The 17,823-nt window shown below is 35.6% G+C and overlaps 2 protein-coding genes across 16 annotated transcripts in view; one reads left to right on the top strand and one right to left on the bottom strand.

Annotated features, from left to right (window-relative positions):
* LOC100167253 (filamin-A) overlaps window positions 1-732 on the top strand; it is a 28,391-nt gene extending 27,659 nt beyond the window's left edge. For 3 of the 4 annotated variants that reach the window (XM_016809460.2, XM_001946884.5, XM_016809463.2), the window contains 2 exons: window positions 96-277; window positions 366-732. In XM_016809460.2, the coding sequence (XP_016664949.1) occupies window positions 96-277; window positions 366-443 (260 nt within the window). In that variant the 3' untranslated portion in view covers window positions 444-732. The remainder of the gene's footprint in view (window positions 1-95; window positions 278-365) is intronic. The other variant, XM_016809461.2, reaches the window with a different exon arrangement.
* A 4,123-nt stretch (window positions 733-4,855) lies between these two features.
* LOC100169308 (protein turtle) overlaps window positions 4,856-17,823 on the bottom strand; it is a 115,985-nt gene continuing 103,017 nt past the window's right edge. For 3 of the 12 annotated variants that reach the window (XM_008191190.3, XM_008191193.3, XM_008191198.3), the window contains 13 exons: window positions 15,617-15,744; window positions 14,954-15,182; window positions 14,250-14,813; window positions 13,999-14,189; window positions 13,689-13,907; window positions 13,345-13,616; window positions 13,101-13,273; window positions 12,249-12,326; window positions 11,819-11,899; window positions 11,432-11,617; window positions 10,651-10,878; window positions 10,418-10,499; window positions 4,856-6,760 (listed from right to left, as the gene is read on the bottom strand). In XM_008191190.3, the coding sequence (XP_008189412.1) occupies window positions 5,434-6,760; window positions 10,418-10,499; window positions 10,651-10,878; window positions 11,432-11,617; window positions 11,819-11,899; window positions 12,249-12,326; window positions 13,101-13,273; window positions 13,345-13,616; window positions 13,689-13,907; window positions 13,999-14,189; window positions 14,250-14,813; window positions 14,954-15,182; window positions 15,617-15,744 (3,758 nt within the window). In that variant the 3' untranslated portion in view covers window positions 4,856-5,433. Of the gene's footprint in view, window positions 6,761-8,635; window positions 8,692-10,148; window positions 10,213-10,417; window positions 10,500-10,650; window positions 10,879-11,431; window positions 11,618-11,818; window positions 11,900-12,248; window positions 12,327-13,100; window positions 13,274-13,344; window positions 13,617-13,688; window positions 13,908-13,998; window positions 14,190-14,249; window positions 14,814-14,953; window positions 15,183-15,616; window positions 15,745-17,823 lie in introns of all 12 variants that reach the window. The other 9 variants (XM_016809453.2, XR_003838942.1, XM_008191216.3 and 6 more) reach the window with 9 other exon arrangements.

A 17,823-nucleotide genomic window follows, 5' to 3' on the forward strand; every position in this document is an offset into this window, starting at 1 on the left:
ATCACATTTTTAAATTTATAATTAAATATCATTATTGATTATTAATTATTATTGTATTATCTAATGTTTTTATTATAAACTTGTATATATTTCAGGAGCGTTCCGTGTAGAAATGCAACGCGAAAACCAAAAAGACCGAACTATACTATGCAAGTTTGATCCGACAGAGCCTGGCGATTACAGAGTCGAAGTAAAATGGGCCGGAGAACATGTTCCTGGATCGCCATTCATGGTCATGATATTTGACACACAAGAAGAACTTAACCGATTTGTTCAGGTAAATTACTCGTATGATAAAATTCGAGTTTTTTTAAATATGTATGATTTTATTTTTTTAATTTATTCTCTTTCATTGATTATTTCAGGGTAATCATTCACCAGCCGGTTCGGATCTATATAGTAGTGTTAATTACTCATCAAGTTATGCTCATATCACACCTTAAACTTTGTTACTAGGTGAATAATATTTTTTTTTTTTTATTTGTTAAACAATTTTATTAAATTAAAAATAATTGTTTTTAACTAGGATTATTGGTAAACAAATCCGTCCAACTGACTATTGATTTTTTTTTAAATTTATATTATATTTATTATTTATTTAATATTTAATTTTTTTTTATTATATTTACAAATTAACTTATTTAAAAAATCAAAATTTAGTACTATGTTCTTGTTATATGTCTTACTTGTATTATTTAACAAAATCCATAAATAAAAAAAAATGTAATAATATATTTTTGTCTAGTTATTTTTTCATTATTAATCATATAAATAATATAAATTATGTGCTGTTGCAATATAAGCAAATGCACAAATAACAAAGAAAATGTATGTATTTAATAGTTGAATGCATTTCAACAATATAATTATTATCATATGATATTGAAGATATTATGCTAGTTTCGAGCCCAGAAACTTAAATATATCCTATAATTATTATAGTGTAATGGATAAAGATGATTTTGTAAAAATTAATCTACATGGATATTAATATAAGCATTTTAAATTTGAATTTTTATCTAATAATATTATTTTGTAAATCATGTATACAAAAACAAATATAGTTCTTAATTGTGTAAATATATTAATTAATTTTGTAATTATATATTATGTGAATAATAGTTGTTAGTAAACCTGCACCATCATAGGGAAAACCTTAAAAACAGAATATTAAAAAAAGAAAAAAGTTTCTTTTTGGGAATTACTTTCAAGTCACTTTCAAGACACAAATAACGTGCTGTAGCCTCAATTAAGATGAAGATGTACTGGATTCAACAGAAGTGGTAATTAATTCAGTTGATCAGTTGTCAGTCGATATTATCCAATTTCTGTATGTGACTGAAGAAAAACATTGTTAGAGGATCATTGTATACAACTCAACATAATTTAGAATCATAAAATATATGATACAATGACATACTTAGAGAAAAAAAAAGAAAAGACCATTCAATAATTTCTTTGAATTTTCTTTTTTATTCATTTAAATAATACTTAATTCTAATATAAATTACTATATTTACAAATATAATTATCATTAATTAAGAATCTACAAATATAACTTTTTTTAGAATACAATATATTTTTTTTCGTTTTTCATATAGGAGTATAATTTTCTGTAATCAAGTAGTTTAAAGTTTCAACTTGCCCGAAAGGACGAAAAAATCAAAATTTATTAATAAAACAAAATGGCTTCAACATAAAATGAGATCGTCGATCTTACGAACTAAAAATAATCGTTTTTATGGCAGAGATAAATGGGCGCAAAAAAAAAAAAATGTACCGTCTTTGAATAATATTAATAATAATAATAATTAATAACAATACAAAAGAAAGGTAAAACGAAAACGAAATAATATTATAAAATATAATCGTCGAGTTTTTATCGTCGTCGTAGGTAGGTACGTAGGTAATATTATATAATATTATTTTAGGAAGTGTGTCTAGAATTCTATATAACATATATATATATATAAAATATACATATATATAATATATATAGTAACATAACAATGTAAGATTATTTATATATTATTAAAAAAAAAAAAAAAAAATGTATATAGATAAATAAAAAACCTACCATTTTACACAATAATATAACTTCTAAAACTGCCACGAAGACTTAAAAAAAAAATGTTCAAGTCGGATGTTTGATCTCGTTTTTCATTTTTGTTTTACATTATACCGTAATAATATCATACATACATACATTTATGTTATTATATAAATTGAACAACAGAATGTTTATGGAACGAGTCGTACGAGAATATTATTAGTAAATACACAATAATAATAATAACGTAATGTGATTATTGAAAAACCGTACAAGGCGATCGCTTGAAAAACAAATGACGAAAGAAAGAAACGAACAAACACATTATATAATATTCATACATACATATTATACGTTAACGTGATATTATTATATGGTCGATCGTACCGGCGGAGAGGAACGCGCCGTATACCGTTACCGGTATAGCCTCGGTACGGGTGTCATCTCGTCCGCTCAGGTGACGACAGTATTACAATTTTCATACAAGCCATATATATGCGTATTCGTATATTATAATATATTATTATTATGACTAAAAAATCGTATAAAGCGTTTGTTTTCACGAGTATAATAATAATAATAATAATAATAATAATAATAATAATTTATTATAAACAAAAAAAAAAAAAAACAATAGATATAACATAATTATGTATAATAATAATTTATATGGGTGCTTCCGCGAGTGTCGCGCGCGCGGATGATTACGACAATAATTAGGTAATGTTATAACATCAACAACGGTCGGATCGTCGCAAACGGATGTCGTGCGCGATATCGTTATATATTATATTTTTTTTCGTATCATATTGTACGCGTAGGTACGCATAGAGTTAACTCCTTCGGTGGGCAGAGTTAGACATTTTCGAATCGATACGAAAGACGAACCGCGGTGGCGCAACCATCGTTATGTTGTCATTTTGCTCGTGTGTGGCGAGGGGCGTCCGATCGAGAAAAATATAATATGCATTTCCACATTCGTAACGGACATGACGTAAATAATATAATAATAATAAATACTGCGGTTATCGATGTAACATCAATGTTGGAACGAAAAAAAATTATTTTAAATTAGGGTTGTACAACGTAATAATTATAACCGTCATGCCGTGAGGTAGGAGAGTGTCTGGGAGTATGGGCCTGGAATTCATCCCCTTCGGCGCACCCCTGCGCCGTTATTATGTCGACCCGAGCCGTAGACCGTTTCATCGATACACTAAATCGGTTGTCTTCTACATTTCCTCTGCTATTATCATTATTATTATTATTATTATTATTTAAAAAGATGTCTTGAGTATTTTTTTCCCGTTTTCCCGTCGCAGTCGAAACACCGCGGCGTGTATAGGAACTACCTATTTATAAATATGTTTCTATTGTGATAATATAATAATAATGGCCGCCGCGGAAAATCGGGAATGTCGATCTTTGCAATCGGTTCGCGCACGTATTTCCGTCGGTTTCTCGACGAGCGTCGGCGATCTAGGTGCCTATAATATTGTCTCGATGAAATCCGTTCCTATCAACTAGTCACGCCGCGACATAATACCATGGTACCGACTCCGGTCGTGTATTTTACGTAAGTCGAAGTCGGAAAAAAAACCTCTTACGACGTTCTATCGAGCCCTTTCGATTTCCGAAGAAGCACTCGCAACAGCCGAAGCGTTTTATCATTAAAAAAACGTCGTCGTACGGTACAATGACACAATATTATCGTATACAGTGGAAACCGGAAGGGATCGGACTTCTAATATTATTCTTCTATCGCTTGCGACCGCGTTATAATAGTACCTATATTATTATCATAGGCGCGGGTCGAAAAAAGCGTACATCCGGTTTCGTATAATATATATACTACGCGTGCGTGTATCAATCGATTTCCGTGTTTGTGTGCCTATATAGGAACCTGACGAGTGACGAGTGACGAGCTTGTCGTCGGCGGTGCGACGTCGAAGCGGTTCGAACGAGACGGTCGTCCTGCCGTCACCAGGATGACTATTGCGCGCGTTACGAAAATGACGTGTGTAGGCGACATTGCACGGCTCGCGGGAAGGAGACCCGCAATCGAAAACGGCTTCGTTTCGTAAATATTTATAATACATATATAATAATACGTAAAAACGGGGTAATTGACACTGTTCGTTTTCAATATAACAAAACAATAAAAATTGTCTTAACTACCTAAAATATTATTATATTTCTCAGACTAGATAGTATTTATTATTATTTATTTATTTTTCAAACATTTATTTTTTCTTTAAATCACCTAAATTATTATATTTATTATTGCTGAGACGTTTTGTCATAATAATATATACGTCTAAAAGTAAACATTTTATTTTATATAATTTATACACATCGCGTGGAATATGTTTTTGATTGTTAAAAAGAAAATGTTACGAGGATCCCGTTCGGTAGGCCCTAGGACGTTATTTATTTTAATTTAATAGGAACTTAGGGATGCAATACAATTAAAAACACAATGCGGAGAACAACTGGAGGAGATGCCCGAAACTAAATTTACGAACACAATGCTAATCATCAAATATAACGTCGAAGGAATTATTTAAGTACATTGAACAGATCTCGTTGAGTTTATGTAACGACATAATATTATCACAAGGTTTAGTTTTAATAATGTTATTCCTTAACAGTTTCGAAACGAGGCATAAATCTTAAACGAAAACGAAAACGTTAAAATAAAATATATCCTCAGACTGGACAGTCTCGTACAATTTGAGCAAGTGAATTTTGTATGAACTGAAAACGTTGAGAATGTAATTTGTTATCCTCAGTTCTGGATATTAAAAAAAAAAAAAAAAAAATGAAAACAAACAACTAAATAAAACGATAATAAATCAACATGAAATTTCAATCATATTTTAATTTATGCCTCTCCGACACTACTACACACTACCATGCCATTACTTTGTCGAGTTTTTTCTTTTTTATATATACAATATATTTTTAAATTTTAGAAATACGACTATAGTAATTAATATATTATATGAAACGCAATATTATTAAATACACAATAATTAAATAGTATAATATTATAGAACCACGTGACGCGCGTCGCAGGTCAGCCCTACCAACAACAGTCGACACGTGTAGGTACCTACGTCGCACTGAGTTTAAAACATTTTTTTTTTTTTTTTAACAACAAATAATTACGGTAACGTTTAAATCTATGCACATCATATTATTAATCATAATAATATATTATATTAGTTATTAATATCATTGTTCTGTGATCGCGCGCGAAATTTATTATTAAGATTTTTTTTTTGTCTTTGAGCTTTATTTTTTTGGTTTATTGCGCGCGAAACGTCGTTCCGGCGGGCGAGTAGCCGGTGATGGGGAGGGAGGGCAAGAGTAGGCCGTTGTCAACACGCGCTCTCGACGTATCCGACGGAGTGGTGCTGATGCCTCATCGCGCCGGCCATCTGGGCCTGACGGCGCTTGTACGCGTGGAACTCCTCCTTCATGGCCCGGAGCCGTGCCTCGACGCTGTCGTACTTGGCCTTCTTGAGCTGCGTGGGCGTCCGGGACCGGGACGGGGACGGCGTGCACGCGACGGTAGGCCCGAACAGCGCTGTCTGCTGGAGCAGCTCGGTGGGCGTCGGCGTCAGCGGGAACACCGGGTCGAACTCGTACTGGTCGTCGACGCTCAGTGGCGGCTTGTCGCTGGCGGCCGTGCTGCTCCCACAGCTGTCGGCGCTGCCGAACAGCAGCGGTGGCAGTGGCGGCGACGACGGCAGCCGGACATGCGGCGCGCCGAAGTCCAACCACCGTCCGTCGGCGTAGAACAGCGACGACGGGTGGGGCGGCGGCGGTGGCGGCGGCGGCGGGTGTTTGTACGGCGGCAGTGGCCCGACCCGGCCCCCACACCAGTCGTCCAGCACGCTAGCCGCCCCGGCGTTTTGGTGCTGCACGCTGGATGTAGTATTCTTGGAACCAAACCCGCTGGAACTGGAACGGCTCTCGGGCGACCGTTCACTGACGGTGTTGTTGACGGGTGCGGTGCCGTCGGACGTGAGTTCCGGGGCGCTCCGGGCGTACCGCATGTGCCTGGACCGGTACCGGCCCGGGTTCGGGTTGTACCTGGGACTGGCTGGCTGCAGCCGGCGCATCAGCGTCCGGTGGTTCTCTTCGTGTATCGCCCTCAGCGACGGCAGCTGTTGGCTGTACCGCTCGTGCACGCTCCGCAGCGTCGTCCGGTCGTCGGCGGCACCGGGACCCGCGGGCGCCGTTGAACGGTCGAAACCGTACGGCGTCCGCGGGTCGCACACCGTGGCCACGGCCACGATCGGCCGGCGGCGGTCGTCGACGACCGTGTCCTCTGTCCACCTCGGGCCACCGCCGCCGCCGCCGCCACTGCTGCCGCTGACCGTCAGTAGCGGCTGTCGGCTCCACGTCCGGTTGGAGAAACTCGGATGGGACAGGAACCCGCCGTCGTCACTGCTGCCTGACGACGAACACCCGCTGCCCCGTCGGCTGGACGGCCCAGAGTCGCCGGTCAACACGAACCGGCCGTCGGCCGACCGGGAGATGCGGCCGAGGCGGCGGCGTGGGCGTTGCCCATCCGGCAGACCGTCCACGCAGTCTTGGCCACCGCGGTCCAGGAACGAACTCGAACGGGACGGCCGCGCCACCATGTTCAGAACGACGTTGCATCCGCTGCTCAGACTTGATATTCGGGTTGATCTAGATCTAGAAAGACAAACGCGGGCTTATAGTGATCTGTCATTTAAGTATATCGTTTGTTATTATTATTACAATATGATATATTACTGTAATAGTAATAACATATTATATTCGACACGTGAAGTACGAAGCCAATAAACTTAATGATAATAACAATAATATGTACACACTCGAAATGCATTTTAAAGTCTGCAGCGATTTACAATATTATAATACAACATACGCGTATTGAAAATATTATTAATATTATGCGGAAAAAAACATGCTCATCAAACGGTGTTGACAGATTAGAAACGGATCAAATGTACGAACGCAAAAAAGAAAAATCCATTTTACCTATATGTGAAATTGCAAAACGTCAATCTAATTATTGTTAGATAATATATCTACTGATTGAGAAAAAAAAAAATGCAATCATAACCGAATAGACTGCTTCGGTACCTAGGTACGTCTTGTCAAAAGACACTCTATGGGTGGTGAATATCTACAACTAATATGTTATACCTATTCGGTACCTTATCAACGAATTAAACGTAATATAATATTATACATTCGAATTATGTCTGTGAACATAGTGGCGCACATTTAAGCATAGCCAACAAATTTGTTGGTATTTTGCAGTTGTATATTGTTGGGGAAGAATTTTAGTTTATTGAACTTTCGTCGAAGACACATACGTAAGCAATTATCTAAAAACGCCGCCAAGTTCGTGCCAGCAGCCAAATTTTTAAAAATCTTATACAAAAGTATACCAAACAATGTGTATTTAGATTTGTGTCAAATAAACTAAGGTCTCGAATTTTATTGGAAAAAATTAATAAAAAAAGTCTCAACAAATCAAAATCACATCGTCGGACATTTTTAAAATTATGGCTGTTGCCGTGGTCTTAGTGTAGTGTTTTCAGATATACTCGATGCATCTTTAACGAAAGGGTCCATCGACACAAAATTGTTTTTCCATCAATGTCGAACAAAGCACCAGCAAAACTGTTAGATATACTTATGAACGATATCTGTTACATACACACACGTGCTCCGCTACAAGTTCACAGACATGTTTGAGTTGATGCATTTTAGTATCTAACAAGTTTATTAGGTTAGGTCAAACACGTCCAAACTTTGCCATAACCCCATGATCCTCAAGTACTACCTATTGCATACGTACGGTATGTACCTATGTTATATCTAACATGCGATTAAACTAATTTGATGGGTTGATGATTGTAAACGAATCAATACTAGCTATAACCGTAGACCCTCCAAAGAGTAGTTAAATAACTTAAATAATGTTCAACGGATTCGTATGGTGTAAAATAAGTCGTAAGTGACTATATCATATTATGATGATATAGGAATTGTAATCGAATATCGGTTTTGAGCGTAACACGATTGATTTAAATGTGGTTGGTACGTACCTATACAGAGAAAAATAAAAAATACCTGTGGTACTATATTTACGACGTGTTTATATACAAACAATTTTATTCCAGTTTATGTGAAATAAAATACACCTATTTTTATTGAAAATGCATCGGTTCAATTTTCGTCTAGGTGTATCTATTATCTATATTGTTCTAAATAATACAAGACGCCTAGGTACCTATACAGTAAGAGTATTATACTCTGTTCAGCGAGAGAAACCTCCGGTCCTGCGCACCCCCCCCCCCCCACACTCTATAGCAGGGTGTTGCGGAGGGTACAAGTTTTGATCGGTGCGCGTCGCGTTCTCTCGCTGAACAGTGTATATACATGTTTATACAATCTACAATAGTACGACTAATATCTAAAACTTATGAAAACCAAATAATAATATAAAAAAAAAAAATTATGTTATTGATTAATAAAGTGCAAGCAAACAAACACACGCATACTGTGATGTACCAATATTATTTTGAATTTGTGCGGCTCAACAGCTTGCTAGCTCTTCACCTGTTATCCTGAACGAAAGCACATAAACAAAATATAAATAAGTAAATAAATGTAACCCGTGTGTTAATATTGTAAACATGATAATATTATGTATTATCGACAAGTGAGATTTGGACAAAAAAATGGTTCGCTTCGTGTCGTATTATTTTTTGCGCGTGTAATTATTATCTGCAAGCTCTTCCCGTTTTTAGCACGAATAAAATTATGTAATTTGTTTTCGTTTTACGTCGAGACACATGCAATATAATATTATATTGTAAACATCCAATAATATATTATATTATAGTGTTAAATGTCTCGACCCGATGAAAAATTCAGGGTCGGCTCAAGCGAAATAGTGCACACAAAATTTGATTTTGCCCCCTAAAAATACTATCCATGTTTTGAAAATGCCACCCCCATACTGAAGTGATGCTCTAGGCGCGGGCCTATGTCACCTACCCTTGAGACGAGCCTGGAAATATTATATTAATTTTAAGCCGTATATTTAAACGTGTTATGATGTGATTATAACTCATGTTATACGATACTAATATTTTCCTCCCAAATCGAATTTTAGACGATAATTGGTTATTAACTCGCGGTCGTTTGTTATATTGGATAACATTGAATTGAGTCTATTTTAATATCTTAACGTATTACATAAACTTTGGAAAATCGCACGGTGTGCAAATACACACCAATAAGTTAGGTATATCGTTCAAAATTACGACAGTTGTGCCAATACTTGGTGAACACAAAATGTATTACGAGTGCGAAATTATGGAGTGTATGTTGAGTGAAAATTGAAAAACAATTTTCTTATTATGAATTTAAGATTCGATTTCAGATACCTAATGTTGAAACCTGAAAGACAACTGACAGTTATAAGGTTCAACAGTGGACTTGTTGAAAAAACTCTTGTAAGTGTCTTAATTATCCTTTAACAATGTTATTTAAGGAAATTCCAGTAAATACAATCATGAAAAGTGTGATGAAAAAGTGTTTACTAATTAGACAAAAAATTAGTAACCATGTTAAAAGGAAATCTATGATTTTTTTGGGCGTTTACAAACAGTGTAATCAAGCATACAAATTTTATAGGAGCCAACCTCCACGCGTAGTGTCTCCCGAATAACGGCAATAGGCTGAAGGGACTCAACTCAAACAACCAAAAAATATTTGTTGGACTCAATTTATTCGGACAACCCAAAAGTATTTATGGGATTCAATCAATATTAAACGCCACACACGTCCCGATTTGTATAATATATATGGTGCGTTCGGTGCATTATTATTATTATAATATTATCATCATCATTATTATAAAATATTATATTATAATATTGTGATTTGTCGAAAATCGCAAACGAAATAAGCGGTTGCGATAGTGAAGCGCATTGTAGGTATAAATAAATAGGTACTGTTTTTGTTTGATATATATATATAATTATTAGATTATACATATTATAAATGCTTCGCTTACGGATTTCGCTATCGGCTAGGACAATTCGAGTCTATAGTCTCGGTAAGTACGAGCGTCCGCGAGCCTATATATAGACAAAAAATAGTATCCATGTAGGCATCATATACATAACTGCACGCCTATCACAATAATTCCTCATAACATAATATTCCAATAAACATTCCTCGAATTATAACACATTAGTTCTAAACAATTATTTAGGTATTTAGTTTACACGTCAATGTTGAGATATAACAATATTTACGCCGGTTATATGCGACGGAACTCACTTTTTTAAAGGCACTTGACTAGTCCCCGGTATTTGGCCACCATTTCTGGCGTCCGTAATTCTACACGCGACCATGTTGTAAGCTGAAATCAGAGAAAACGCAACGTCCGTGTCGGTAAATTTTATATATTTTTCTGTGTCGATGACGTTCGAAACGGATAGGCGCGACCCGTGCGAATATCGTCAAATTGTATTCATTATTTTCGTGTCAATTTTCTTTCGTCCTGAGCTCACCTTTTTCGTGTTTTCTCCGTTTCCTCTTGTTGCAAATCTTCACCGCGCACACGGACAATATTATGGCGACGATGAAGAACAACAGCCCGCCAACGACGCCCGCTGTGATGGCCTTATGTTTCACCCTGGCCGGTACGGGGAATTTGATTTCTTCGCTGTTTTCGAAACTCTTCAAAGAGTACGCGACCACTCGGAAATAATAGGTACGACCTCCCACCAGACTTTTTACTGAAAAGAAAATTTAGAAAAAAAAAAACTTAATTATTTTGATATTCGAATATTTTCCACGGAGAAATGGTTCTGGTTCATTATACGCGACTCGGATGAACTGGGATTTCGATATTATTTGTTTTCACACATTTTGAAAGAAATACTAATGAAATATTGTTAAGACATACAGAGGTAATAATAATCAATATTACTTGGCGTACGTACTAGGCATAATTTTGTACTGATATAATAGTATGCTTAGATAATATGTAAACGGTTTAGGTAAAGTTTGGAAAATTAAACAAGCATTATTAAAGAATTATCTGCATGAGTAGGATGTTCAAATTTTTAATGTGTGATAATCCATCACAAAAATAACAAAACGGTAACCTATAGATTTTTTATATTGGTTTCTTTTAAAACTCTCAGCGATTATGTTGCGACTGCACCGCTCATAACAATAAAATTGTGGGGTCATATTGTTTATAATATTTTGTGTCGCGTTTAAACTTTAAATTTCGTATTTTTATGAATATAAAAACGCGTCTATTGTTTATATTATAATATGTACCCAGATAACGTGTGTCCTCTGCCCTGATTTGTGCTTTGTTCAAAGTTCTCCAAATCCCATCTGTCTTATAGTTGATGACGTAGTAACGGACTAAATGAGCTCTTTCTAATGGAGCTTGCCAAGATATGACGAAGCCATTTTTGACTTCGGCGATGGATACATTTCTCGGTGGTCCGGGTTTTGGTCCTGCACAAAGCAAAGTCGAATAAGAATAATAATAATTATAATTATTAAGCACACGACAACAACTGGCAAACGGAGCAGTCACACAAAAGCATGTGCTCTTCGTTCTACCGAACGAATGGTTGATGATAAAAACTAAGTTGTACGGATGATGAGCAAGGTGATAAACAATAATAATAATTAAGCCGATGATTTTTTTTATACCTTTTGGTCTGAATACCGGTGGGTACAATGTAGCACCAGAAGATTCAGTGGGTAAAATGAGGTCGCTATAGTCGACAACGTCTGCAAAACGTGGAATAAAATAAAATAAAAATAAACACATGCAAAACAAAACAAAATTAAATTATAATTGTATGGGTAAAATCATATGGGTTATCCTGAAATAAATAATATGTTGAAAAAAGGCTTTCTAAAAATGATGAAAAAAAAAAAAAACAATGTTATTTTAATTTCTTAACGAAACGTATAGTTGTGACACCAACGCTATCATGCGGTAAATAAATGTGCTATGTACAGTACGAAAACATCATAATAGTAAGTAAATAGTTGTCATGCATTATCTATATAATATATATATTATTTGTATATTACACTAAATGAAAAATATGTACATTATATTGTTTGTGCTTACCGTCGCTTGGGGGAGGAGGTAACTCGGTGACCGGTGGCGCGGGACTTGTTTTTTTGGCCACGGTTAATGGTACGGCTGCTGCCACCCAACAGAGAATAGAATAAGCACAACAGACCAAACTTATGGTATACAACAAGGGTATTTATAGAAAAAAATCTCTCGGACGCTTACAATAAGAAACGGAAAGCTTCGACACCGTCGCACAAGCGGCGACCAGTTGAGCAACGAAGTGAGTAAAATTATAAATCACAAAACGAGGTAAGTATTCAGTTAATATTGATATCAAAATAGTTTCGACCTATTGGTCACTTTACACAGGCGATAAATTTTTAATTTGATTTGTAAGCATCCGACATATATCATTATATAATACAATACACGTTATCTACAATAAAATGTAAGTTATTTCAAATTGTGTGCATATAAGTAGTTTAAATCATAAATTCTGCGGAAGTTCAAGGCCGCGTTGATAAATCAACATATAACTTTAGCAGAAGACATCAGAAAAGCTGACCTTGATCTACCACAGTAGTGATTAAATTATTCAAAATACCTAGTTTACATCGAGTGTGACGTTAACGGCCACATTCATTATGAATTATTATATTAATAATTAATATTTATTATACAATTACATTGATTTTTCCATATTCCAATAAGCGTCTAAAGCGACTAAATGTACAGTGCGGCCCCTTTATACAACTGACACTGTGTAGCCAACCCCCGTCAGTCGTTTTTTTTAAAAAAAAAAAAAAAAACACAAGAATACTTTTTTTAAATAAAAAAAAAAAAAAGAAAAGAAAAACACTGGATTATTATAACTACGTTCTGATGCACATTTCATTTACTCACCCAGTGTCTTGATCGAAATAACTTTGCTAAGCATTCCGTCGCCCAACGCGTTCTTCCCTACCACTTGAAACTCGTACGTCGTGTCCGGAGTTAGTCTGTTTATGGTGACTTGCGTGCTCCCCGACGGAGTGACAGGTATTGTAGACCAGTCCGCCATCCCTGGTTCCTTGTACCTAAACGAAAAATCATTGCCCTCTGTTATAGTGAGGCCATTTTGAATGGACTGCGGCGTGTCGAAGTTTACCAAATCGTATAGTCTTGTTTGTAATCGGGACCGCCGCTGTAACCGGGTAGCCACTGAAGTGTAACGGTCGTCTCGGAAGCGTTTGCCGAAACGTTGTAAGGGGCATGTGGCTGAGTGCCCTCGACGACCAAATGAGTGGTTGTAACTATTGTGGCCACTTCGTTACTCGCGACACAGTGATAATATCCAAAATCGGTTTTTCTGAGGTTTTCTATTGTGATATTACCACCGTGTATGCTGTGACGACCTTTGGGCAACGGAGCCCCATCTCTCTGTTTTATCAATCACACAACAATTATGTTCAGTTCAAATACCTATTGTACTACCGTAATCGAATAGCTTACTCTTTGCCATTGAATCTTGGGCTTTTGGGTGCCTTCGGCCTCTTGTGCGTCGCAATGCATCTCTACCGATTCGCTGATTTTGCGCTGGTACATGTTCTCTGGTTCAACGGTGAATGTTGGAGGTTTCCTCACCAACACTTCCATTTGCCCGGATGATCCTTGAGTACCCTGTGCGTTGTAGGGTGTACACGTGTATCTTCCCTGGTGGTTTTGATTGACCTAAGCGATTTGAAACAAAAAAAAAAACAACGAAACACGCAATCGATTAGCACGTTTTCGGCACGGATTTTTTGTTTTTGAAATTATTTACCCTGGTAAATAACAGCGAACCGTTGTTCATGATAACGATATCTTTCTGCTGATAAGGCTCGAGTAAACGTTTGTCTTTGGTCCATGTGACGTATTGCAAAGGCGGGTTGGCTTTAATGTAACATTGAACAACGCCAGCTAATCTGAACGGTAAATACTGTACGGTCGGCGTGAATGTAACTTTGGCTGGATCTGAATACAAACATATTAATGGTCAATATTTTGTTGACTTATGATTAGATTTATACTCACATTCGACGTTTAAATAGGCAGAGGCGGATTGTGGGTCGCCAATGCCGTTGCTGACTTCGCAGAGATATTGGCCCGAGTCATCAGCGCTGACGGGATTTATAACCATAGAACCATCTTTTTTGATGGTCACTCTGGTTTCCAGCGATGCAATCGACTTCACAAAAGCTCCGTCACGAGACCACCGGACAGTGACATTACCGGGCATGGCTTTGGCACCGCACGTGAATTCGACTTTTTCGCCTTCCAGTTTCGTCTGGTTTGTTGGCGGTGACATGATTACAGCTCCTCCCGCTATCAAAACCCTAGCCGTGTGGCTAATTTGTCCTTCGCCATTTCTGGCGATGCACGTGTAATCCCCGATGTCCTCAGTTCGGATGTTAGATATCCTCAGTTCAGTGCCATCATTGAATATGCCTACAGTGGTCGTCGGCTGCACGTCTGTGGCGTCTTTGAACCACACGATTTCGGGCGTAGGTGTCCCCACAGCCTGACAGTTTAGAATAATGGAATCTCCGACATTTATGTATTGTACTTCACCGGGGATGGTGACGAATTTCGGAGGAGCTAAATATAGTGGAACGCAAACAGTTACCGATTAATTTATCCATAGTTACTATTATATTGTGTACTATATGACATGACTTAGTTCTTGTGAGCACAAGATAAAGAATGGTCAATTAAAATGATGGACTGCAGTTACTAACCGTGGACGTCTAGATGAAACCACGTGCCGTTTTTATTGGTTGGTGACCGGTTGAGAAACACCACTTTGCAGGCGTACCAACCTTGGTCCGACTCTTGTATATTGGTCAAGTTGAGCGAAGCGAGACCGTATGGCGAGTCCTGGGAGACTCTAGCCACTCGGCCTTCGTATCCCGAACCGCTGTGTGTGGGATAGTTGTCATACCAAATGAATATCGGTATGTCGAGACCCTATAACATATTATCACGTGTGTTATGTTTTTGTCACATACCCGGTTATGCTTCAAATTACCCTATGTTCAAACGAACTGGTATGCCGTAATAAAATCTGTATATTGTGTAATATCAACTACCTACCTATTATACTATGCAATTGAAGATAAATAGGTAATACATTTTTCAAAAAAACGTATCCTATTATAATATACGTTTTTCAAAATAAATTCTGTATCCCATACTAATATTCAGGAGCGGAATCTCAATGAAAAATCTGAGGGTGCTAAAGCCCTTCTATTTTTTTTTTACATGTTATTTTATGGCTATGGAAATCAGCTTAAAATGTAAATTAACATGAATAAATTTGGTGGTGCTAAATTCAAAATTAGGGGTGTTAAGCACATCCAAGCCCCCCTCAAAGTGCACCTTTGCTAATATTATTTGCTTACTTTTTTCTCCCACTGTAAAACGTAAGGCACGGGGTGTTCGGCTGGGAACTCCACTTGGCAGTTGAACACGACTGATTCGCCCACGATGGCCGTGATGTGTACAGCATCGTTGAACGTCGACCCGGTAGCTATAATAAGCGGTAAGTAAAAAATTATTTTCATCTCTATTTTGCTGTATATAATAAAGTTTTATTTAAATAATAGAGAAGTATTAAATAGTAAATATTAAAATATTTATATTGTTTTGCCTTATAAAATATTGATATCATCTTTGACGTAATACAGTTAGATACTAAACATTGTATACTATTTCTCTAGTCGTTGTAATGTGCAAACTACTGTAAATATTTAAAAAGAGAAAAAATATATATCTGCAACACAAACAAAATGAGATGGAGTAATATTTTACGATCCAAATATTATTCAAAAAAAATTAAAAGAAAAGCTTTTTACAAAAGACGAACAAATTATCGGCGTTCATCAGAGTAAAAACCTTTTAAGCTTTTCATGACCCAAAAGATTAAAGATGAGCTCCTTCGAGTAAAAAAAAATTACGAAAACTATAATAGCGCTGAGGACTACCTATATATTGGTAGAGTCGGTTTGAAGTGGATTGCGATTATTTATTTTTTGCAATTCTTTTAAGATTATTTATTAAATGTATAAAATGTTTTCAAAAGGTGTGATTCGTTGATAATTATGAGTTATTTATAGTTTTATATTTTTATCATCGTTCTTAAAGGAAATTAAAATCTGTTATGATTTGTGATGTTCCGCCGTTGTGCGTGGGCATATAATTTCGTGCAGTCTTGATAGATAAACGCTAAAACATCCGTTGAAATATGAAAAAGTTGTATTAAACGCAATTATATTTTATTGAGTTTTTTTATGATGTAATAATGGAAAACGGATTCGGCTAATTTTGACAATGTACGTACTAATAATATTGTTAAATTTGAACGACTCCGTAATGTTTACAAATGATTATGAAAAGTCAAATTAATTTTATTGAAGTGTTATGGCTGTTATTGTGTAAAATAGAATTTAGAAATCACAGTTGTGTACTACGCCTTATAATATTCACCCGGCCCACGGGACAGCCAAATGTTGGATCAATACCGACTGAAGAAACTACCGTCGAAAATCAAAGTTTGTGTTTCGACTACAAAATATGACTGCTATAAAATATAAAAAGTTAAAATCAATAACATACATTTAAAACGTCTGTTTTTTGATTTTTACTTTTAATATAAAGTCAAATCGGTGATTTGCTTGATTTTCTAGTAAGCTTATTAAACAATACATTACTGAACATATTGATCTATATAGTTTGCTAGTAATTAGTTTTATAGATTAATAACTCTAATTTATAATTATCAAGTTGTATCCCAAACAATCGAATATTAGGTACTTATATATGTCTACATATTATGAAACTGTAGGTATTTTTATTAGAACTATTTTACAACACTGCAGTAGTAGCTATCAATGTGTGTGTATTAGTGGCAAATTTAAAATTAAATGTATATTATTATACGTCTTACTTTATCAATTGTACCTATTTCTCATTTTTTTTCGATTTAACTTAGTTTAGCTTAATTTGAGATATCATAATATATTTTATCTAATATTATAATAACTAGGCTTAATTTAAATATTGTTTGGAAATCATAAAATTATTTTTAATTGTTAATCTATTAGGTAACGAAAAAAAAAATTCTTTTTTAAACGATTGTTTTGTTACGAAATTAAAAGTCTGAGGTAAGAAATATTAAATATTATTACCTACTGTTAGAAGGTAATAAAAGTTTATTTTCCATTTAATTTGATCGTTTGAAACGTAATTATTTGAACTTTGACCATTTTATTTTAATTAATTTAGTATAATTAAAATTCGTTTATATAATTCAATACTTAGTATTATACGTAAATGAAACCCGCATTCAAAGTTTGTGTATATACTTTTTGTAAAACAATTTAGAATTATTTTGCTTCGATTAATTTATTAAAATCGTTCAGGTTCACGAGAAAAAACGTTAGTTAAAAAATTATTATAAATTAATACTTAATATTTATCGTCGAGAAACAATCAACTTCCGATTTTCCTAAAAACTTCATTTTTAAAATAAATCGTGTAGGTTTATGCTTAATAATATTATATACCTAATACAAACAATTATTAGAATTATTATTATTATTATTATTTA

This window comes from Acyrthosiphon pisum, chromosome A1 (genome assembly GCF_005508785.2).
Source record: "Acyrthosiphon pisum isolate AL4f chromosome A1, pea_aphid_22Mar2018_4r6ur, whole genome shotgun sequence".
NCBI classification, from domain to species: domain Eukaryota; kingdom Metazoa; phylum Arthropoda; class Insecta; order Hemiptera; family Aphididae; genus Acyrthosiphon; species Acyrthosiphon pisum.